General features: G+C 37.2%; 1 protein-coding gene across 2 annotated transcripts in view; it reads right to left on the bottom strand.

The window, feature by feature from the left end:
• Positions 1-25,469, bottom strand: part of LOC141349030 (receptor-type tyrosine-protein phosphatase mu-like) — a 218,549-nt gene that overhangs the window by 109,311 nt on the left and 83,769 nt on the right. For both annotated transcript variants that reach the window (XM_073857824.1, XM_073857819.1), the window contains exons 4-7: positions 21,943-22,021; positions 18,285-18,400; positions 16,479-16,653; positions 5,370-5,663 (exon numbers count right to left, since the gene is read on the bottom strand). In XM_073857824.1, coding sequence (XP_073713925.1) covers positions 5,370-5,663; positions 16,479-16,653; positions 18,285-18,400; positions 21,943-22,021 — 664 coding nt within the window. The remainder of the gene's footprint in view (positions 1-5,369; positions 5,664-16,478; positions 16,654-18,284; positions 18,401-21,942; positions 22,022-25,469) is intronic.

Consider the following 25,469-nt stretch of genomic DNA (forward strand, 5'->3'; position numbering starts at 1 on the left):
CAGACAGACAAACAGACAGACAGGCAGACAGACAGACAGACAGACAGACAGAGAGAAATGCATACACAGAAATAGACAGACAGATACAGAAATTGATAGACAGACAGACAGACATAGTAGAAAGACAGACAGACAGACAAACAAACAAACAGACAGACAGACAGATATACAGACACAGAAATGGATAGAAACACAGACAGACAGACAGACAGACAGACAGACAGCCACAGAAATTGATAGATAGAAAGACAGATAGACAGAAAGACAGACAGACAGACACAGAAATAGACAGACAGACAGAGATATACATTGATAGAAAGACAGACAGACAGACAGACAGACAGACACAGAAATTCATAGAAAGACAGACAGACAGACAGACAGACAGACACAGAAATTCATAGAAAGACAGACAGACAGACAGACAGACAGACACAGAAATTCATAGAAAGACAGACAGACAGACAGACAGACAGACACAGAAATTCATAGAAAGACAGACAGACAGACAGACAGACACAGAAATAGACAGACAGACAGAGATATACATTCATAGAAAGACAGACAGACAGACAGACAGACAGACAGACAGAGAAATTCTTAGAAAGACAGACAGACAGACAGACAGACACAGAAATTCATAGAAAGACAGACAGACAGACAGACAGACAGTCAGACACAGAAATAGACAGACAGACACAGAAATTGATAGAAAGAAATTGATAGATAGAAAAACAGACAGACAGACATAGTAGATAGACAGACAGACAGACAGACAGACAGACAAACAAACAGACAGACAGACAGATATACAGACACAGAAATGGATAGAAACACAGACAGACAAACACAGAGAGACAGACAGACAGAGAGACGGTAAAGCTGAGCAGAATGAATCACTTCACCTCTGATGATGATGATGATGATGATGATTAATGAAGGTTGATTAGAGATAAACTCTTGAGTTCTGGTGCCACAGTCAGTTTCCATCAGTCAAACACATGAACAGATAACTACACAAACCATCAAACACACATAAACTCTCAACATCAACACAATAATGTGTGTAGAAAAGTCAATCGCTATTGAACAAAAACATTTTACTGTGCTCTCTTATATCATGTTTAAACTACACTCACCAGAGATCATCACTTTCCTCAACCTACACTACTTTTCAAAATATATAAAGCTTATAAAGACAATCTATCAAACAGATTTGACTATTTTGTAATATAATTAATTAATAATAGGATATCTGCAGTGAAACCTCAGTTTTTGAAAGCTGAAATTCAGTTGTGATGTGAGATCTTCCTGTAGCTCAACTAGTAAAGCATTGTGTTAGCAATGTCCCCAGAGTACGTATGTGAAGTTTTAGCTCAAATGTTAGCTGAAATATAGATCATTTATTATAAGATGTTAAAATGTACACTTTGTAGGTGTGTCCTTTAAAATGAAAATGAGCTGATCTCTGCACTAAATGACAATGCTGTAATTGGATAGTGAGGTTAAGGGGTGGTATTATTATAATAAGATCCCCTTCTGACATCACAGGGGAGCCAAATTTCAATGATTAATTTTTTCCACATGCCTGCAGAGAATGGTTTACCAAAACTAAGTTACTGGTTTAATCTTGATCTAGATTAAGATTAGGTTAATCTTCACATTTTCTCAGTTAATAGAAGCTCTGAGGACCCAATCATAGCATTTAAACATGGGAAAAGTCTGATTTTCATGATATGTCCCCTATAAAACACGGTTTTGCATTGCCAACTGTCTTAAATCTACTGATTTCATGTTATAAGCCATGATGGATACACATGAAGATGCTCTGAAGGGTGAACGTGACCTCAAATCCCTCACAATCCCTGTAAACTCATATTCTGAGCATGACATGCCCATCATTAACATCCAATAAAATGATGAATAAAATCAAGTTATGGAGACGAAATGCTGTTGACTACATGTGGACAATAAACATCGATAATTACACGGTCAGCGTTATATGAGACCTGATTATATACAAATCTGCAATGAGTGCACTAGTCTTTATTAAACATGAAACATGTCCTTGGATGCGTACAGATGTAGAAAATGAGGTTTTGTAGTAAAGTCCTGTAGTAGTTGAGGTTCAGTACACATTGACCTCAGTTTCTGTCAGAGCAGACGGCAGCGAGCGTTCTTCTGAGGAACAGACAGACGAGCTTTTATTAAACCTCATCAAGAGAGAAAAAAAACATCAATCACAGAAACTCACCGAGACGTCTTTGTGCAGCACGCAAAACTACAGCGAACAGACAGATAAGACTACATACCTCCTCAAAAATAATTCACTTTCAAGGGTACAAACCTTTTTTCTCTCTACATTTGTATTTCTTTGTTACCGGACTTCCATTAAGCTCAGCGGAAAGAGATAACAAAGAAACCGGAGGACCGAATTAACCAGCCGGAGCGGAAAACAGTGATTTAAACGACTGCAGGCCGGTAACACGCGCTTTAAACACGTCAACTGTAAACTGACAAGACAAAAATGTCATTAAGGTTTCTGAATAGACGAGTGAATCAGACATTACGCTAAAAGCCTCACGCTGAACCTGATAATGTCTTTTACGTAAGCTGCGGGATCATCACATATATAAAGGTTTGCTAATGTCTGACAGCTACTGTAGATTCCTCTACATGCAGAATAACTCTGAACAGATACAGCTTGAATATTCACAATGCTTTTGTGTACTATAGTACTTGCCTTACACATGTTGTCATATTGCACTTTACTCTGACTATGTATATCAGTCAGTCAGACAGCTGCTTTATCAATATGAACATCTACCATTTGTCACAGTTAATACTGCTGCTGTTTGCACTATTTCATTCATATGCATACTTTACACACACATATTGGGTGCCCAAACTTTTGCATATGACTGACATGTATGTATTTGGGTGTTTGGATCAGCAATTTCATTTTGATCTATCAAATAACTGAAGGACACAGTAATATTTCAGATGAGGTTTTTTGGATTAACAGAGAATGTGCAATTTGCATCAAAATGAAATTATACAGGTACATAAATTTGGGAAACCTCAAAAGAAAAATCTTTCGCATCAAAGTATGATATGTGCTGAATTGTTAAAGGATGCACAGTAACACCAGCTGTGGTCTGTTTTTGACCGTTCTCACAATCCTTCGCCTTTGCCTCTTCAATATTTTACGTGGCCTGGCACTTTTGGCCTTATCAAGAACTGTGCCTGTGGTCTTGTATTTCCTCACTGTGTTCCTCACAGTGGACACTGACAGCTTATATCTTTGCGATAGCCTTCCCATAAACCATAATGTTGAAGAATCTTTGTTTTCAGGTCATTTGAGAGTTGTTTTGAGGCCTCCGTGTTGCCACTCTTCAGAGGAAACAACTTTCAATTGGCCACCTAAAAAACCTTTTCTCATGATTGGATGCATCTGTCTATGAAGTTCAGGTGCTTTATGAGATCACCAAACCAATTGTGTGTTTGGTGACAAGGGTGCCCAAATTTATGCACCTGTCTAATTTCGTTTTGATGCATATTGCACATTTTGTGTTAATCCAATAAACCTCCTTTCACTACTAAAATATTACTGTGTCTTTCAGTTATTTGATAGATCAAAATATAATTGCTGATCCAAACACCCAAAGATGTATGAATGAAAATCATGGAAATTATCAAGGGTGCCCAAACTTGTGCATACAACTGTATATATATTCTGTATACACACAGTACTGTGCAAAAGTCTTTGGCCGCCACCACCACCACACTTGTTGTTTTAGCAAAGTTTGAATGTGCATCAATATTTATTTTTTACTCTTTTAATTTCACTCTTTTTATTAAAATGTGACCTATACTGGCGAAATGAGTCGGAAGGAGCACATTTTTACAAATTAGTTATTTATATTTTTACATTCTCTAATAAAAAAATTCAAAATTATGTATGATTTGTTGGAATCTAACAAAAATTGACATTCAAAAAAAAACAAAATTACTGCATCCATACTTTAAAATCACTGTAAAACTAAAAGATTAATCAAAAACAATATCTATATAGGTTCAACTTTTTTCTATCTTTTATTGTTTGATGGACATTGAGACAGACAGGTTTGAGATCTACTGTAATGCAAGGATCTAATATAAACTTACACATCACAACATTCACTTAAGACATTATATCTGATTATATCTGCGTGAATTCTTCTCAAAACAGATAAAAACTGTAATTCTGTGTAGATATCGGGGACGCACCCTCGAGCATCTGTATCCATACTTCAGATCTGTCAGTCAGCACGAGGAAGATCGTTTACATGTCTATTGTTTAAGTAAAGGGAAGTTTACCCTAAATACTTCACACTTCAGCTTATACTTTTATACTGTTTTTAATACTATATAAAAAAGTTCCTGTATTTTCTGGTTGTATTCTAATAAAAAGACTGAGAAATAATTACATATGATCACAATAACATTGCAAAAACAACAAATCTAATTCTTGCATGGTGGCCTAAGACTTTTGCACAGTACCGTATATATATATATATATATATATATATATATATATATATATATATATATATATATATATAGTATATTCTACTGTTTCCTTAATAGTTGACTACTCAACAGGAAGAATGAATCCCTTATGCAGATTTAATCTGTAAAATTGTTATTGTAAACTGTGGAGGCTACAGTAGTTGCATCAAGCATTTCACTTCATGTCGTACTGTATGTGGCCGTGTATGTGACCAATAAAACTTTAAACTTTTAAAACTCTGAAGGTTAAATTGAAAAAAGCTTTAGAAACACACATATACACTTCAAATGTGCCCAAAATGCACAACAGAAAGAGCATTTTAACACACACATACACACACATACACAGCCTTGAGTCCTGATGGGAAGGCAAACTCATGCATCAGAGATGAGAGACCTTCAATAGGAAGACAAATCCTCTCAAAACATCTTCTGCTTCTCTAGTTTCACAGACACGCACAAACGCATGTACGCACACGCACGCACACACACACACACACACACACACACACACACACACACACACACACACACACACACACACACACACACACACACACACACACACAAACACACACACACACACACACACACACACACACAATTAGATATCAGAGGAATCATCATCTTTACCAGCTTCTACTGAACAATCACACATAACATACAAGTCTGACACATAAACTCAATCACAAGCGATGTGATCTGCAAAACACACACACAAACAATAAAACAATCAGACTATAAATTCATAGCCAACAGCCTCATCTGTGAATATAATGTGTGTCACGTGTCTTGACTGTATCATAAATTAAACTGACCTGCACATTTGGTTCGGGCCCTCAGTGGAGGTCCAGGAGCACCAGTTCCTCCGTCCAGGGGTCGAGTCAAGAGGACACTGATCTCATATTCTGTGTCTGGGTCCAGATGACCGATTTTGTGTGAGGTTTTATCTACGGGCTGAAGGTCGTACATGGTGCCCGAGACCGTGCGATACTCGACCTCTCGGTTAACGATGGGTCCGTCTCCGTTGATGGAGTTTGCATTGAGTTGAATCCAGAGGTACGTGGCTCCCACCGCCATCAGCTGAGGCGGCGCAATGGGAACCGGAGGCTCTGAGAGAAAACAAAATCAACACATTAAAATAAAGTCTTTGTAGTGTTAAATTCACCCTCTCGCTCTCGTCACTAAAGAAATGATGTTTGACTGAACTGACCTGCATTAACATTACAGTCCTGTCTTCACATCACACTAAATGTCATCACACTGCCAAGACATTTAAATGTCAAAAAACTAACTCATGGATTCGTATGAACACAGTTTAGTGCCACTTTACATAATCTGTGTTTTGTTAAATGTGGATAGATACATAAAAATACAAAGTTTATAAAAACATAGTGAGGGTGTTACGTGAATTATCACACTGTGCTGTGTGCACACGCAAGTGACTTTGTGTCGTCTGCCTCTTTATTTGAGGTCGCTTGGAGGTGTTTCCTATATCTAATGGTCCTACTAACAACTCTAAACAAATGAGTAACTAACCACAGCTGTAGGCTAAATCATAGATATGTATACATGGATATATCAATTGATCGCTCCATATCCTGTGGGGGAAAATAAGTATTTGACACATCAGCATTTTTATCAGTAAGGGGATTTCTAAGTGGGCTAATTTCTACCAGATGTAGCCATTAAGCCAAATATTGAATTCATACAAAGAATTCAGAACATTTAAGTATACAAGTTGAGTCATAATAAATAAAGTGATATGACACAGGGAATAAGTAGTTAACACGTGAAGAGAACAAGGTGCAAAATGGCATAGAAAGCCAGGAGATCACCTGAAATCTTTCAGTATTGAGAGAGAAACCCTGCCCACTATCAGTACTAATTGATATCAGCTACTTTAGTCCTAATTGATGGCCTATAAAGGCTTCTCATTACCCAGGAGGCACAGAGAAAAGACTTCATGATGGGTAAAAGCAAAAAACTCTCTCAAGATCTTCGTAATCTTATCGTTGAAAAGCATTTTGATGGGAATGGTTATAGGCGCATTTCCAGAATGCTGAATGTTCCTGTGAGCACTGTGTGGGCCATTATACGGAAATGGAAAGAGCATCAGTTCACCATTAACCGGCCACGATCAGGTGCTCCACGTAAAATTCCTGTCCAAGCGGTCCAAAGAAAAATCAGGAGAGCCAAGAACCACTCGGGCAGAACTTCAGGAAGACCTTGCATCAGCAGGCACTGTTGTTTCAAAGAAAACTATAAGCAATGCAATGAACCACAATGGCATCCATGCACGCTCACCACGCAAGACTCCATTGCTGAACAAAAAGCATGTTGAGGCTCGGCTAAAGTTTGCGAAAGAGCGTTAAGAGAAGCCTGAGGATTATTGGGAGACTATAGTATGGTCGGGTGAAAGCAAAATTTTACTTTTTGGCAGTCATTCTACACACCATGTTTGGAGAAGAAATGGCACTGCCCACCACCCCAAGAACATCATACCAACAGTTAAGTTTGGGGGTGAAAGCATCATGGTTTCTGGCTGGGGGTACTGGAAGACTTCATATTATTGAAGGCAGGATGAATGGAGAAATGTACCGGGACATTATGGATAAAATATGCTGCCATCTACCAAAAAGCTGAAAAATGAAATGAGGATTTCAGCAAGACAATGATCCCAAACACAAGACCAAGGAAAGGTCAATCACCTGACCTAAATCCCATAAAAAAATCTATGGAAAGAACTGATGATCAAAGTTCATAAAAGAGGCCCAAGGAACCTTCAAGATTTAAATACCATTTGTGTGCAAGAATGGGCCAGAATCACTCCTGAGCACTGCAGAAGACGTCTAGAAGCTGTAATCACCAACAAAGGCTTCTCTACAAAGTATTAAATAAAGTGTGTTCAATACTTATTCCCTGTGTCATTTCACTTTATTTATTATGACTCAACTTGTATACTTAAAGCAACAATAAAGAGTTTTTGCTCTTTGCTCCCTCTACAGGTTAGAAGCGTAATTGTTCATTACCACTGTCGTAAATACTGCAGCATAGCTGGCTCTGATTGGATTGTAGGTCTGCCGTAAAGCAAGTTTTTGTAGTTTTCACTCGAACTACAGGACCACTACCCGACGGTTGGAAACTTCTTTTCGGCGGTTTTGGCCGATAGAGGGCTGCAAAGCGAATGTGAAAGTGCCGTTCACCCTGTTATTTTAAGGTAAAAAAACCTCTTTGGTGTTGCTTTAAATGTTCTGATTTCTTTGTATAAATTCAATATTTGGCTTGATGGCTACATCTGGTGAAAATTCAGTGTCAATAGCCCACATAGAAATCCCCTTATTGATAAAAATGCTGATGTGTCAAATACTTATTTTCCCCCGCTGTATGTACTGTAGATGCGTCTGATATTTTGGAACGGTCCAGTTGCAGACGTCACTCACAATTTTACAGGATACCATGACATTGCAGAATATTTTATTACAGGTTTTTAAACTATAGTAATTTTTAATGTCATCTCAGTGTATTGTGTTAGTTTAACAATTTTAATGTTTTAGTCTACAAGATTTGATTAAACATGGCTATGGATGCGGACATACAGTCAGCTTGCTCTCACGTGTTCACGGACCGTTGTGGCAGGGTTGCCAGATCTGTGAAACAAAACCAACCCAATAGCCAATTAAATCTAGCCCAATGACCCTATGGCAGAAAGCATAGGTTTTAAATAATGTTTAGGATGAAGTATTTGAGGTTACATTGAATAATTTCTTATTAAATAATACAATAAGTAGTACTTTATTCAAGGCTATATTATGAACACTGAAGGTATTTAACATTAAATAAAGCAATAAAATAGCATTGTGCCATTTAAACATTTTGTTTCCGTACGCAACAACAAGCTTCTTTAACCAATGTTAACTTTGTACATTTATCCAGAGATTAAGCTTTAACTCCACGATAACACCTGTGCATCCAATTACATTGAATGTACAAATATTTTACTCAAAATGCAACATTCATGGTATATACTGTACTGTATCAGACACATTGAACTAATTGGAAATGACAAAAGTAGGTGCTTATAAACATAACCATTGTGTGTCAGTTTGTGTCGAAACTGACACAACTAATTAAACACGTGCTTGTGTAGAGGTTTAGTTTAGTTTTGTTCACTTGATGAAGATCTGCAGGTCACAGACTCTACAGATGGCCAACCTGCCGTGACCTTAGAGCACGACCCCTAAATACCCATAATCCTCCACACCACAACTGCCAATTAAAAATCACCTTAAATCAACCCAGTAATCCCAGCGACACGCCACCAGACAGAATAAAAGAGATTATCAGTCAGACAGCTTTGAGACGTCAGCATCACCTTGCTCTTCATTGTCTCGGTGTGTCTCTTTTTTTTCCCTAAAGGAAGCTCATTCAGACGCTGACGGTGAACTCTCAATAGCGCTCTTTCAATAACCGATGCAGGACTGAATAAACGCTTGTGAAATTTTTAACCGCAGCGGCAGTACGCAGCCGGATATATAAAAGCAGATTGATAATTACAGACACAGAACAATCTGAAGAACGTCTGGACGTTACTTTAATCATACAGAAAGTTCTGTGCCCGGTTGCATGAAACTCCTTAAGTGAGGGTTTCCCTGAGGTAAGGGATTTATTTAAGAGCGTTGCAACAAAGGTCTTAACTGTCACCCTTACCTAAGTGTTTATACTAAGTATTTTACGGTAGTCTCTGCCAAAACACGGCAGCGGAGACGCGGTTGCTGTAGTTACAAAATCTCACAGCGGTAACAAATCAACGCACGCAGCTCAACAGACGGCGGATTTGTGTACAATGAAACATCGCAAATAACAGACTGTAAAGTGCCGCATGTATAAAACCTTAAAGTAATTCAAACTGGAAACACTTTAGATTGACGGACGATAAAATCGCTATTCTCCTAATAAATATGCATCACTTTTCTCTAGGGATTATTTCGATCGTCAGAAATGCGCGTTGGTACTTCATTTTCTTAAATAACCATACAATCAGCCATCGCGTGTGACGTTAAGGGACCTGTTATAGTCCCTTAAGTTTTTAAGGGAAAATTGGACTTAAGGACTTTGTTGCAACGCATAGCAGAACTTAAGGTAATACTTTAGCATTTAAGGGTAAATACTTATTGACAGCCTTAAGGTTCACTTAAGGGTTTTTCTTGCAACCCATTTTTTATTAAGGGCACCCTTAACCTTATATTTAAGGGATTTCTTAGCTTAAGGACTTTCATTCAACCGGGCACAGACCTTTATTCTGATTGGACGAGATTTGTTTAAAGGTGTTCAATGCTAACCTGTGACAGCACGTTACATCACAGCTAAAATAGGTTTTACTTAAAAGTGTTGACTTTTAATACCATGGTTAAAAAAAGGGATAAAAACAAAACAAATCTTGGGCACCACTGACTTCCATAGTAGGAAAAAAATACTATGGTAGTGAACAGTGCCCTGGATCTGTTCGGTTACAAACATTTTTCGAGACCTCCTCATTTGTGCTTAGCAGAACAAAGACATTTCTACAGATTTAAAACAAGGTAAGTACATAATGACAGGATTTAAATTTTGGGTGAACTATCCCTTTAAGGTCAGCGGTCACATCAATGACAGTATGTGTGTGTGTGTCTGTGTGTGTGCGTGTGTGTGTGTGTCTGTGAGGAGAAATGAGTGCACAGGTTTCCCGCAGCTCTCGCAGACGTCTCATTCATCTCCACAGCGATGTCTTCACTCGGGCGTGACCCTGCGGGCGAGAGATCCGGACACTAACAGGGCGTTTAATGTAGCGGCGTGAAGCTCGGCTTTATAGAGACATCCGTCACGCATTCTGACTTCATCAAACTCGGCTGAAATGCAAAGCGCCGCTTAACACCATCAGGAGTTAATTTATGTGACCAGCACACATCACAATTTATAGCTCTCTCTTCTGAGAAACTTAAACGCTGATGATTTTATGATTTGACCCTTTACGTGCTGAAGAGCTCCGGTTTAAGAAAACTTACAAACAAGATTTTATGAGATTAAATGATCTGATTTTAACCCTAATAAGTCCCTTGGGGTCAATCTTACTCCCAAGACACTTCTCTTTAGTTTAAAACATGATTCCCTTCATCTCAGTGGAATAAGATATTGTGGCTTTTCCAGATTATCTGTCAAGATTCAAATAAAAAACTGGGCTTGATTTGGTCGTTCTAAAGGTGTAAAAAAATTCAACAAAAGAGGCCCTTTGGGGGTAAAAATAACCACAATTGAAATGAATGAGAAAATGCAAAAAAAAAAAAAATTTCTTATTTGTCAAAAAATCAATGCATGCAGAATAAATCTGAAAATTTTAACATAGAAAGGTAGGCCTGGTACTAGAGCACAAATGCAATATAGAAAAGACATGCTCAATCATACACACACACAAACAGACACACACAAACACACAAAGCTATGACTGCCACAGAGAGCATTTTTTACAGAATTTGGCAAAAAACAGCCACAGATGCAAAACAAAGATGTAAAATGCTCACACAGGTGTGTGTGCGCACCTATTTGAAATAATATTTATTTTTAATGTCCTTTCTAATGTTTATATATACATAAATTCACAAAACATTCCACTAAAGTAGTGATCTTGAGCATTTGGTCACACACGGTAAAATGAATGGGTCTCTATGGGCATCTGCTGGTTGAAATCATTTATTTCCTAAACTGTAATTATTTTATGTTATTTTCTAAACACCAAATGGCCGAATTCAACAAATAACATCTAGATCAATATCTAAAAACAATTTAAATCCAATTAAGATCAAAATGTATGTGAATTTTTCGTAAAAGTTTGATATTTTACAGGTAAGCTAATGGTGTAGTTGAGGAATTGTGTGGTAAACAGGTACAAAAATACTCTCCCAAAACACAGCGTTAATGTATAGATGCGAAGTAAACAAAAAAATTATATATTATTTGTATCGTTAAAAATGTATATATTTTTTGTAATCACTCTGGGGTCATTTTTACCCCCAAGGAACTCTAACGTATACAGGAAAATAAGGGTTTATGAGGGTTAATTATTATTTTAAATGATTATGCATCTCTCAAAGTCGAGTCTGCATTTGTTGTTTTGTTTTCATTCAAGTTTATTCATATTTATAGTACATCCTCGTCTCCCTCTATCCATATACCGTGACGTACTGTTTATTCCCCTTATTTATTTATTTCTCTTTGAAATGATTTATATCTTTGTGAAATGTTTTGAATTATTTTTTGTGTATGATTTGTGCTACATTAATAAACTTGCCTTGCCTAAATAGGAGCAAATGGAGATGTAGTTCTTCTCAGCCGTTTCTTTTAATAAAAAAAAAATAATAATTTTGTGCTCCGGTACCAAAGTTTGCAATCAAAAGTGGAGATCTCAAAATAAACTCAAACATATCAAATATCTTCAAAACTAAATAATCGATGTTTGGTAAGGAGAAAGATCTGAACTGAAATCTACAAATGACATCTAAATACTTAAAACTCCTAACCAAAACCTTTAAATCTTTAAGCAAAAGCACAAGAGTGTCTATCTGTAAAATAAAGCAGAAGAGAGAGACAAAGACTCGCGGCTATGAAGGGTTTAGTGTGTAAAACAGGAGATTAGCAGCAGAAACACAACGAGCGCGACTTTAATAAACCTTTGATAGATGCAGTAAGCTGCTGTAGGCCATGAAGACGACGGATCGACTGTCAAACACACACGTGTGTGTCTGTGTGTGTGTGCGTGCGTGCATGTGTGTGTGTGTGTGTGTGTGTGTGTGTGTGGGTGTGTGCATGACATGGATTCATGTAGATCAGACTTCTGAATAGACCTCCAACCTCAGTGCCAACAGCAGAGACTGACACTGAATGTGTGTGTAATATAACAGCTGTTGTCCACACTACTGTGTGTGTGTGTGTGTGTGTGTGTGTGTGTGTGTGTGTGTGTGTGTGTGTGTGTGTGTGTGTGTGTGTGACTGATGTCCAAGTTATTGGGAGGAGTGTACAGTATGTGTGATTCTTTAAGTGCAAGCGTGTTTAAGTTTGTGTGTCATGATTTTAGGACAGTGGACAGCTGTGACCTGTTTCAGTAACGCACCTGCCTGCCCCCCCACCCCGTAACCCAACCCCTAAACCTAACCTTTCTGTATTTTTACATTTTCAAAGAAACATCACTTTTATTTATAAGCTTTATTCCTCACGGGAACAACAATGTCACAATAATTTGGTCCAACACACGCCCCTTGACGTTTTGTCCACACTGGAATGTGTTGTGTTGTGATGTTGAATTGATACTGTGGAGGTCGGTAACACTGAGTGTGATTACATGCACAGTCTAACATCCATTATGCTTAATAAACTGATAACGTGTGGGGTCATGTAAACACGTAAAACGGTTTTCTTTTATCAGGCACAGGTAGTTTTTTGCTCATCACCCCAATTTTGCGTTGCATGTAAACATCTTGACAGGCTTTCTCACAGTTTTGTGCATGTCTCCGCGTGTGAAGGATAAACATCACACAAGAGCAAAGTAATGAATAAAAGTCTGTGCTCGACTCAAACAGTTGGCAGAAAAACTGTGAAAATAAATGTTCATCTTACATTTATAGCTTCTGCAGACACGAGAAGAGGTACAACAGTATAGATTAAGACAGATTTCCTCTTGACTATTACGTACTATAAGCAGTGACGTCACTGCCTGCCATGTTATGTATAAAGACTAGATGTCTCGCCCACGCTGCTGGCCAATTGAGTGGAACTTCCGCATTTGGCGGCCATCTTACCACAGGCATTGTGGCTCACTCGTAGCATTGAGTTTTGTGTGTATATTGTGTATCTACTATTTATAGGAGATATTTTTATTAGTGATGTCAATGCTACATCAAACTCTTCACCTCTATGCTAAAGACACACAGCTACAGGATACTGATACTGAGGTTTCTGATGTACTAGTTGTTATGCATACTGATTTTCACCAGTAATCTCACACGTGTGTCCCCTTTAGATCTCAATGCTTTCTTAAACTATGCTTAGATCTACTATGATGCCAAAGTCTAAAACCAAACATAAGAGATGTCTCAGAGTGTCTCATCAAACTTTACTCAAAGCCACATAATCTGAGCAATGATTTGTACATAATCGTATAGCTCTCTATGCCATCAGTTGTCTCACATGTCTTTTATTATTATATATCCTAAAGGATTTAAAGAGAAGTATGTAAGCTATGAAAGAGCAACATTTGAGTGTTTCACTGTCAACAGAAATCTCATTAAAGCTCAAACTGCTCAGATGGAGTTTAGTCCGGCCTCCGGGCGGAGCCACTGAACGTGATTGACAGCTCTCAGTTCAGACAGGTGGGATTAAAGCAATCAATCACATAAACCTCTGAGGTAAAAACTACAGGGCCATAAATTCAATTGCCCGCTCGGCGAGAGAGACAAAGAAAGCGAGAGAACATTGAGGTGATGAAATATTGAAGGCCATTACCCGTCTCTCTGAGTGGCACGAGAAGATAGAACAATTCAGGATTTAAATCCTGCCGGCTCTATAAATTTATATCAAATGACCGCCGAAGGGCCGCGGGTGACAGCTTACTGTACATCAATCCAAACCTTCTAGCGTAACCTCCTCCTAAAAACACTACGCCGGTCAAGGGCGACTCTTAAAACGTAACACGCGCTCATCAAAACAAAGACAGAGGAAACCATTAACATAAAACACACAACCCTCTACACAGACTTGAATCATTTCTCAATGTCTGCTTTTAAAGTCTAAGAAGCTAAAGATGAAGGTAACGCCTCGCTCTGATGGAAAACTACGTCCTTGACAGAACAGATGAATGGGTTTTATTTTCATGAATCTCCAAAAATATCTTCACAAATAGGGCTGGGTAAAAGTGATTGGTTCACAAACTTTAATCTATGTTCGATTAAAGGTGCATTGTGTAACTTTTAGAAGGATCTCTTGACAGAAATGCAATATAATCTACATAACTATATTATTAGTGATGTATAAAGACTTTATGTAATGAACTGTATTGTTTTTATTACATTAAAATGAGCCATTTTTTATCTACATACATGTACACCGCAGGTCCTCTTACATGGAAGTCGTCATCATGTTTCTACAGGAGCCCTAAATGAACAAACTTCTCTACAGAGCATGTTTCATCCCTATGTTGTCTCAGACAATGACATGTTTGTCCTGTGCCAGCTACCATATGCGTTTTGAAATTAAAGGGACATTCCACTTAAAAAAAATGCTTATTTTCCAGCTCCCATAGAGTTAAACATTTGATTTTTACCGTTTTGGAATCCATTCAGCTGATCTCCAGGTCTGGCGCTAGCACTTTTAGCATAGCTTAGCATAATCCATTGAATCTGATTAGACCATTAGCATCACTGGACAAGAAAAGCAATAAAGAGGTTTATGAAAGAGTCGGCCGCCACCAACTCATCCTTCAAGTACAACAGGGGCAGTTAAGATTTGTAGGACATTCCCTACACCCCACAACAGCAACATGGCAAAAGAAGTCAAGGCAGAGCGTGAAAACTATACCACCAATATATCGGGGAACTTATCAACAAGGACATACCAGCAACAATGAGTGAACTATGAAAAGTTGCCAAAAATCGCGAGGAATGGACAAAATTAGTGACCGACTGTCAACCTACCCTGTTTGCAGCCGATTGATGATGATGATGATGATGATGATGGAGCTGGAAAATGAGTATATTTAAAAAAGTGGAGTTTCCCTTAAGGGGTGAACTGTCGTTGCAATTCGCAATCTTCCCACTAGATAATGCTAAAATTTACATACACCACACTGTATTTATCGATACAATACCGATTTGGGAAATCCCTGAATTAATGTGTGTGCTTTACTTGAATTTGAATATTATATCTACTTCACCTCTTGTCCTAAAGATATTACCATCTTTGGTGACTAAATTGAAGTCTGTGAAAGTATTTCATGTTTAAATGCAATGATGTTAAAGATCACACATTTTTTTTGTATATGCAATGTCCAGACCAAATCTTTATTTGCCTGTTTTTAATGTTTTATGCTCTTTGAAAACTTTAAATTTTTTAAACATGTTTCAAGTTATTAGGAATTTTACTGTCGCACAGTAACAGTGTTTTTTAATGCGAAGCATCGCATTCCTCGCTACAGATTTCTCGCGGGATTTAACTTCGTGTCATGCAAATTTTCCGCTTGAGTTGAATATTTTCCCAGTAATCACACCACCAAATTCACGTCATTCACATAGCCCTGGGCTCGTTCCAGTCTATTCGCGTCTTTGCATTGACTTTGTATGTCATCTACTCGCGCAAATCATTGAATTTGCTTTGGTGTGTGTATGACCCATTACAGTTGTTTCATTTGTGTACCCTGTGTGCAGTATATGCACTTATTAATGATTTCTTAGAACATTGTTTGTTACTTAAAGTAAATGTAATGAAACAATCTATATATATATATATATATATATATATATATATATATATATATATATATATATATATATATATATATATATATATATATATATATATATATATATATATATATATGTATATGTGCAAAACTAACATTTTTAATGAAATATTGATAACTAATCAACATTAAATTTAATCAAAAACCATTACCATCTAATCGCCAAATTGGTTGCAATACCCAGCCCTAGTAAAACTGACTTGTGAGGACTGGTGAGTGTCACGTGTGAAATAAACTTAACCATCGTGTGAAGTGTAAAAATGTGAGAACGGTTTATGTAATGAAGAGCAGATGGCCGTTGACCGACAGAATGCAGATGGATACATCATACGACAATGACACATAACATCTGAACATATCAGATCATCATCGTGTGTTTACTTACGTTTGATGGTCAGCTCTCCGTAGTTGGACACACCGACGCCACGATTCGAGTGGACGATGCATCTGTAGCGTCCAGAATCCTGTTTGGTTGTGTTGACCACGTCAAACATGCCGATAAATCGCTGGTTATTCCACGGCTTAGTAGCCTTCATAGGAGCTTCACGACCACCGATGCCCTGTAAACACAACACAACACAACACACACACAGCAGCTGTCAGGCGCTTCAGCGGGCAGATGGAAGACATTTGTTTATCAGTGATAAATCTTCATTAGTGTTATCAGGGGGACGTCTCTTAATGTGTGCATCTCTTACTCTCTTAATGACAATGTGTTTGTTTATGTGACAAACTACCTGACAGAGTTTCTCAAACACACATCACTAACATCAGCTACATCCAACGTCACTTCACTTCTGAGACTTCAAACTGACTTCAGTTACACACCATCAGTCCTGCATTACAGCGCTAGACCAGATTCACTCATTGAAACACAATGTGTACAAACACCTCCTTCAGTCGAGAGGACATCACGCTCAGTAATAATCACAGCGTCATGTTAAACACCAGAGAGAATCTGCAGACTCTAAACAGTTGAAACTCCTTCCCCGCAATTAATGAGTTACCTCGTCAATTAAAAGAAAACGCTTATTGACGAGTTTTTATTATAGAGCTATTATCCACTAGGTGGCGCTCTTATTCAACTTATAAAAGACTGAAGCATCCACTGATCCAAAAACAATAAAAGCTCTGTGTATGTTCTGATCATCGCTCTGAATCTGATCTCTAACAAAAGTCCTTTTAAAAAATTCAATTATGTAAGCGTTTTGAAGAAACCTAGCATATTTGAGAGGTGATCAAAATTGAAAAAATTAAGATAGGATGAAACAAATGTTTGTTTGAAAGCAGATGATCTCTTCTTTCATTTGATATATTGTATGTTTATGTGTATGTTTACAACATTTTCTAGAAGACATTAAACTTTTCTGAAAATCATAAAATACGCTGGTGGTGGCTGGCAAATTTTCTTTAAATCGCTGGTGGGGAAAGAGTTAATAAAGCAGAGAGGTGTGACATTCAGATTATTTGCTCAAAAATGTAAAGTTATTTTCTAACGGTCAACAAAAAGCTATTGCAAAATTATGGCGTTTCCATTAACATGCAAAATTCCCATTGGTCAAATTTTCATTTCACGATTTCAATTTGCGCAATTTGAAGGGTAATTGAAACGCAACCGGAAGCCTGAAAAAAGGTTATTATCGGTTGTACAGACTCACATCATATAAACAAAAGAGATAGCAGCGCAAATCTGGCATCAAAAAAGATAACTCTGATGCACACCCACGTCACAAGCCAAAATCTCTGGATTTAACCGCTATACAACAATACTGGAACCAGAGTTTCTTTACCTTGTTTATCTAAAAGGTTTAGTTTCAGTGCGTTACCACATAGAAAAAAATGGCGGTTTTGAAAAGTAATGATTGTCTACTTCTACTAGATAATTTAAAGCAGATAGAGGATATTAATCAACAGATGGGTAATATTATACAATAAAGCTTTTGTATATTTACATTACCACTGATTATTGTTTATTTCTACACAAGCAAATAGATTTTAACATTGTATGTTGTATAAATGAACATTAGTTTATGTATTATAATTGAACAAATCTTTAAATATAGAGTGACATTGTCTTTATATCAGCTCTGTAAAAGCACATATAAACACAAACACAGTAACACACGCAATCTCTGTTGTTTCATGTGAATATATGAGTGTGTATCTCTGTTGTGTTGTGTGTGTGTCGCACCTGTAACCAGAGATTAAAGTTGTCTTTCCATTCACCGTTGACAGTGCAGTGAAATGTGGCCGTCTGTCTGGCGTTCACCTCCACCCCTTTAATATGAAGAAAGTGCGGTGTATTCACTGGAAGACAAACACAATCAGATTTCACAACACACAATCAATAACACACACACACACACACACATATTTATGCCTTAGGTTTTAGCACACAAACATCTCATCATTTCTTTCTTTTAGGGCTGTCAAAAGATTAATTGCAGTTAATTGCACACAATATATATATATATATATATATATATGTAAGGAATAATTGACGACGGGCCATTGAATTATAAGAAAATAATGCACACCAAGGTGGTAATGTGGCACGACGCGAAGCGGAGTGCCGTTACACCGCAGGTGTGCATTATTTTCAAATAATTCAAAGGACCGGAGTCAATTATTCCGCTTATACCACGGTTACCACATACATTGCTCTGGTGCCTATTTTTAAGACATTTGAAAAGATAGGTGTGCGGTTTACAGAAAAATAATCAACACCCATAGAACATTTCTCAGCCAATCAGAATGCAGCATTCAACAGACCCGTGGTATAAATATATATATATATATATATATATATATATATATATATATATATATATATATATATATATATATATATATATAGTATGTAATTATAATGTATATACACATACACACGTTTCTTAAATAGATACATGCATAAAATTATTTCACACAGTGCACACACATACTGTATATATTATGCAAAAACACACTTTTATTTTGTATGCAATTAATCTCTTGACAGTTCTACTTTATTTCAAAAGATGCTTCAACAATGTCTTAAATTGTGCACAAAAATCACTAAATAAAATCTCACACTGCTGCATAACCCCTACACCTCAAATTTCCACTAGATAACTTTTTAATATGGCTAACAATATTATTTATAAAAAAAAAGATTTAAGTCCTGAGATATTTTAGGTGTTGTAGCATTTGAGACAAACAGTTAAAACATGACTGAAACATTAGTGTGAGCTTCAGTATATCTCCTTAAGTTATATAAGAACAACATTTCTGACATAAACATGACAAAAAGATTTACTAGTTGTTTACAAAGATCACAAAGTGTCTCATCAACTTAATCGGTTTCTAAACTCAACGTCTTACAAATAAGAGTCAAAGGATTTTTCTGAAAACATCTTTTGTTATCGATATTAATAATTCCTATTCTCAACCAAAGAAAATCATCTTTATTGGTTTGTGGTTTAATCTAATAATAATAATCATAATCCACTAAGTGAAACTCTATTGATTTAAAAACCTGAATGGAGCTCAGCTTTCTCATTAACTCTAAACAAATATCTGGGTCAATATGCATTTATAACCAAACACATCTGTGAGATGAAGTTATGATGTCTAATGTTTGACTGCATGGTGGGCCGCTGTGACCTTGAATTGATCCACAAAGACACAGAAACACTGCTAATTTAATCGCTCTCAATATTTCAGCAGTCTCCTTTGAAGTCCCTTATTACCTCCACCGGACCATCTTTTCCACAGTACCCCCCCCCCCTCTCTCTCTCTCTCTCTCTCTCTCTCTCTCTCTCTCTCTCTCTCTCTAATGATAGCTGGACCGACCGCTGTTATTTCAGACCCTCAGAATGAAGCTACGTCACTTGCTATTGCTCACATAACTTATACTGACCTCTGATCAGGACACCAGCTTCTTTACTGAATAAAAAAAACCTAACAGACTGCTAACTGCATCATATTTCATCAATAACAAACATTTCAAAAGGCAGTATACTACAGCACATTATTGTCACATAACCTCACTGCATCACATGTTCATTTCAGCAAGAAACAAATACAATCATGATGCATTTTTTAACCTAATTACATTCAAATGTCTTGGCACAGTGGGGACTGTGTTTTATGTACTGAATATTTTACCAAATATACTGTAGCAGACATAGTTTCATCTAATAAGATTATTTGCACAGTAAAACATTGTTTAGCTTTTCTAGTAAAATCTCATCTATATCTCTAGTTTAATCTGACATTAAGCAACAAACCATAATCTAGTGCAATCCTGAACAAATGACAATCACTGAAGAATAAACAGTTAAAATAATCCACTCAAAGAATAATCCTTGATACATGACAGTCATATTCTCTGTGTAAAACATCTGCACATTTCAGTCAACAGTATTCAGATCTATACTCTACATGTTTGTCGTTGTAACTTCACCCAATAATAAAATTTTCTATCAATTTCTCAACCCCCGTAAGACCTTCGCTCATCTTCACAACACGAATGAAGATATTTTGGATAAAATCCAAAAGCCCCCATAGACAGCAATGCAACTCACAACTTTCAAGGCCCAGAAATGCAGTAGAGACATCATTAATATAGTCCATGTTACTACAATAATTCAATCTTCATTTCAAAGAATACTTTTTTACTCATAAAGTCAGTCTCCAACACGTATTCATGAAATCGGAATACTCATGTGTTAAACAGTGTCAGTCATAGATATAAACACACATAGATGTGGCTGTATGGTGGACGCATCTTTGGAGTGGGCAAATGCGGCATCTATACTGATCAGTGTTGGGGAAGCTACCCTGAAACTGTAGTTAGATAAGGTACAAGCTACAAGCTACATGAAGATCTGTATGGTAGAGGTGTTAGTGAGACCAGCAGGGGGTGCTCACCCTGTGGTCTGTGTGGGTCCTAACACCTCAGAATAGTGATGGGGACACTATACTGTCAAAAAGCACCATCCTTCGGATGAGACGTTAAACCGAGGTCCTGACTCTCTGTGGTCATTAAAAATCCCAGGATGTCCTTCGAAAAAGAGTAGGGGTGTGCCCCGGCATCCTGGCCAAACTTGCCCATTGGCCTACTAATTATCCCTCATACTAATTGGCTATATCACTCTATCTTCTCTCCACTAATAAGCTGGTGTGTGGTGGGCGTTCTGGCGCAATATGGCTGCCGTCGCATCATCCAGGTGGATGCTGCACATTGGTGGTGGTTGAGGAGATTCCCCCATTCATATGTAAAGAGTTAAACATGCAAATGTGCTAATCAATATTGAAATATTTACTTCAAATCTCAGGGGATACTTCAAATAAATCATTTAGGTCAAGGAAGTTCGGCTGACAAAGTTTAAAAAACCCTGGCATAGTAGAACCATTATTATCTGAATGTTTCTATAAAACATCTTTAACATCTGAAGAACCAAAGGTTTCACAAAAGATTGTTTGTAGTAAAAAAGGTTGATTATGTTATAAAAAGGTATGAAATAAACGGCATCCCTGTGAAGAAGCTTTAAGCACCCTTTTCAAAGAGTGTAATGCACAAAAACTCTTTCATAAGAGTTTCCTGAAGGTCTTATTAGGTAGCTGACTATATAGACAAGAAGGTTTGGTGTCATTTTGTTGCTGGATCTAATCTTAGTCATCTTTCCTTCATTACAGAAAGCTCCCACTGTCCCCTCCAGTTTTCTGCAGTTTGTTTTGTTTATTACGTCTCTATTCTCTAATCTGACTCATGCCCGAGGACAGACGGACGATGTTGATATTTGGAGAGTGGCAGAAAAAGGCCACGGATTGAGGATGAGGTTTATATGACGAGAGACAGGTCTTACTGCACTGATGGCCCTGGAGGACGACGTCCTTGATGGCCAGCAAGCCTCTCTGGCCCGAGGTCACCGCTTCAAAGACGATCTGTGGAGAAAAGAAGAAAGCTCATAACCACAGTGATAAATGGACACGCTCTCAAAGTGTCGCACACATCAACCACCGCAGGGGCCGAGGGGAAATTTTAAAGGCGGCACGCCGCGAGCGCACGGTAACGCTCTGGAGATGGGAGAAGCGTTGAGAAAAAAAACGTTCTTCATTACAGCTCATTAAAACCCCATTTATCTTCACATATTGGACTGGCAGGCTCCAAGGGTTCGCATGGTGAATCGGCTACTCGTCCAATGAAGCCGTTTATAGACGCGGTAAATCAGTGAGGCGCCCGGGCGGACTGAGCTCGACCTGTTTGCTTTAGACCAGGTTTATACGGCCAAACAATTCAACTGGACAGCCGGTCTCATAGGGGTCAGGGCTAAGCAAAAATAGAGATGCTAATGTTTGAGTGTCCATTCCAAGCACGCAAACAAGCAGCTATTGAGTGAGGAAAGCAGAGAGCAAACACAAAATGTCTGAAGAGAAGAAGAGGTGGGGAAATGTAAATGTAGTGACTCTCAAACTCTTGTATTTACTGATAATTGCCATTATATGTTCAGATACCAGAAGTCTCATTATCATCTCCATTTTTCTCATTTAAAGATCATAGTGCACTATTCAAGGGAACATTTAGTTTTAGCTTGGCCGTAGCCAACTATGAGGTCTTATTAAAAAATAAAAATAGAATTTCTCTAAATGACTAATTCGTTTTTCAAAACGTCTCGTATTGTGATCTGCATATATTATTCAGTTTGAGGATTTTACTGTTTAGTTTAGTGTAAAATAATTGAGATTATTGCTTGTTTTAAGCACAAATTCATTTATATTTTTTGTCTTAAAAACAAAAAAATGTCTTTGGTCATTTTGCTCATCAAGAAAATACATCTTGATTAAAAATTATTAGATAGCTGTACTGAAAACAAGACAATAGGATTTGTTAGGATTTAAGAAATTTCCCTTATTTTTACATCCCAATGTTGACAGGTACGTTACCCGACAAGATAATCTTTACAGATGAACACAACTTTTTCAAGTTTAAAAGCGTTCACTAGAAATGAAAAGCTACCACAAAGCCTCCGACAGCTCTTTAAACTTTATTAAACACATTTAAAAACATATTTTCTGATAAATGGTTGTTGTTGAATTGTGCCCATTGTGCTTGTTGTGTTGTTTTTGAGATCTTCATGCATAATGACGTTTAAACTCCCAGACAAAGTCTATAGCAACTTGTTAGCAACAACGCTTGTAAAGACACTTTATAGTTTTATAAGGTCACAAGTGAAGCTATTACTGGTGTGTTTTATGTCGTAGAATAAAACATTATGTTTACCCAAAATCTTTTTTAAGGAGTTAAAAAAACATTTTGAAATTGGGACGATGAACCTGAAAGTGCTAAAATGCTAACTTGCTTCTGGGTGTTGCCCACTGATCTTTATAAATGACTGAATTGCACGCTTAACGTAGTGGCGAGAGGTGAATCCACTTGAAGGGCTCTATCATACACGCAGGTGCAATCCAGTGAAATGCGCGACGCAAGTGTCTTTTGCTAGTTTCAACCCGGCTCAATTATCATTTTCACGTTTAGCGCCACGTTGTTTAAATAGCAAATGATTTGTGCCCACTTTTGCACCCATGGCCGTTCTGGTCTGAAAACGAGGTGTGTTCATGTTCAGGTGCATTGCTGACGCGTTGCTATTTTGAGGCAACTAAAATAGACTACGCCATTGACCAACTAAAACCTGCTCTAAAGTCTAAAGTCAATGGCGCAATATGTTTTTTGTTATTTAATGAGAGCGTTAGTAATATGCGCCTATAAACGGGACGACAACGCGGGTTTGCTTATCACATACATGGATACGCAGCAGCACAAAAAGGCTTTTAAATATGAAAGATTAAAGGATTGAATGTAAAAGATTATTATTGAGTCTATTGGACATAAATGAGGACTGATTATGAGACGTTAGAAGGCGTAAAGAGTTGCTTCAGCTGTAGCCTGCTAAGTAAATAAATGCTTTTTTTCCTGTTGTTAGATTAGCAAAAGTGGCATCAGACACACCCATGTAGACCGTGTGCTTTAGACAATGCGCTTAGATCGTTAAAATAGGGCCCGAAGAGTTCGAGCAGCCATCTTGGTATTCCCAACCGGCAGAGGATGTCATTGACTTACATTCAAAATCATGATCTAAATTCACTCGGCTTCCAGCGTATCAATCACACAAGATTCATTTTTAGGATATGTATACATAAAGTTATTGTTAATTCTGGTGGTAATGCTTATGTTTTAATCAGGCAGGATAAGAGATTTATAGAAAACATTAAGGTGTGTCTGCTGAATTCTATTGTAATGACACTGGTGTGTAAATAAAGTTTTATGACATTAAGAGCAAACACGCTCAGTGTTATTTCTCTAAATAAGTTGTAAAGTAAAGAAAACTTATATTCTCTGTCTTTTTATAAGCATAGTGGCATTGAACCTGAGTGTTGTTTTTATATTGCTGAATCAAACGTTAGTTTAACAACGCTTTAAAATGTTAGCCTAACTGTTTTAAAATACAAGCCATAATCATTAACACATTTTTACTGTACAGACAAAAACAATACTGTATAACATAATTACAAAACCAGCACATTATTGCATGCACATACGGTACTTAAAGCATGATTATTTATTTAGATTTCACAATGAGCACTTTTGTCATTTATAATACATGTACTGCTAATCTTATATGTTATAAATAAGTAATAAAGATGAATGTATAGTAACTCACTGTTTAAAAAGTGAAATGTACAACTAAATAATTATGAACATGATTAGGACATTTGTGTTGTAATAATGCACAGGGAGATTTTAGATATAAAAATGATATTATATTAATTTAATATAATGTTTGGGCATACCAGTCACAATTGTGACACAATGCGCAATCCAGTCATTTCTACAGATCAGGTTTAGGTTTTGCCTAAAAAATACATCATCCTTGCAGCATTATTAAAAAAACAACACAGATAGTGAGGCGTGTCTTTGTGTTCCTCTCATAGACATGAATGATAACGCTCGTGTTTCTTGGGTTACAGGTGGAGTTCAGATAAGAGGACATTAGTTAGGCATAAAGACACCAAACTACATGAAAACTGAGTCACAAACAATTAAAAGTTTTGATAGTTGACCTGACAGCTTCACGTATAGAGGAAACTTCACCCGTGTGGGTCTTTTAGTGAGAAAAAGAGTGAATCTTTACTATAATTACACACTAATGTCTAAAGCAGCAGGTTACTATACTGCACAATTACACTCAGCTATAATTATCTTGACATTGCTAATTAGACACAACCTCCAGACGTGATTTCTCTGTTCTTATCTTCCAGAGAAATCAGCAAAGAAATCATCATCATGCCAGTGAAATCTGATGAAAAACGCAGGTTATTTCTAAGCATAAGTCAT

The sequence above is a fragment of the Misgurnus anguillicaudatus genome, chromosome 2 (assembly GCF_027580225.2).
Source record: "Misgurnus anguillicaudatus chromosome 2, ASM2758022v2, whole genome shotgun sequence".
NCBI classification, from domain to species: domain Eukaryota; kingdom Metazoa; phylum Chordata; class Actinopteri; order Cypriniformes; family Cobitidae; genus Misgurnus; species Misgurnus anguillicaudatus.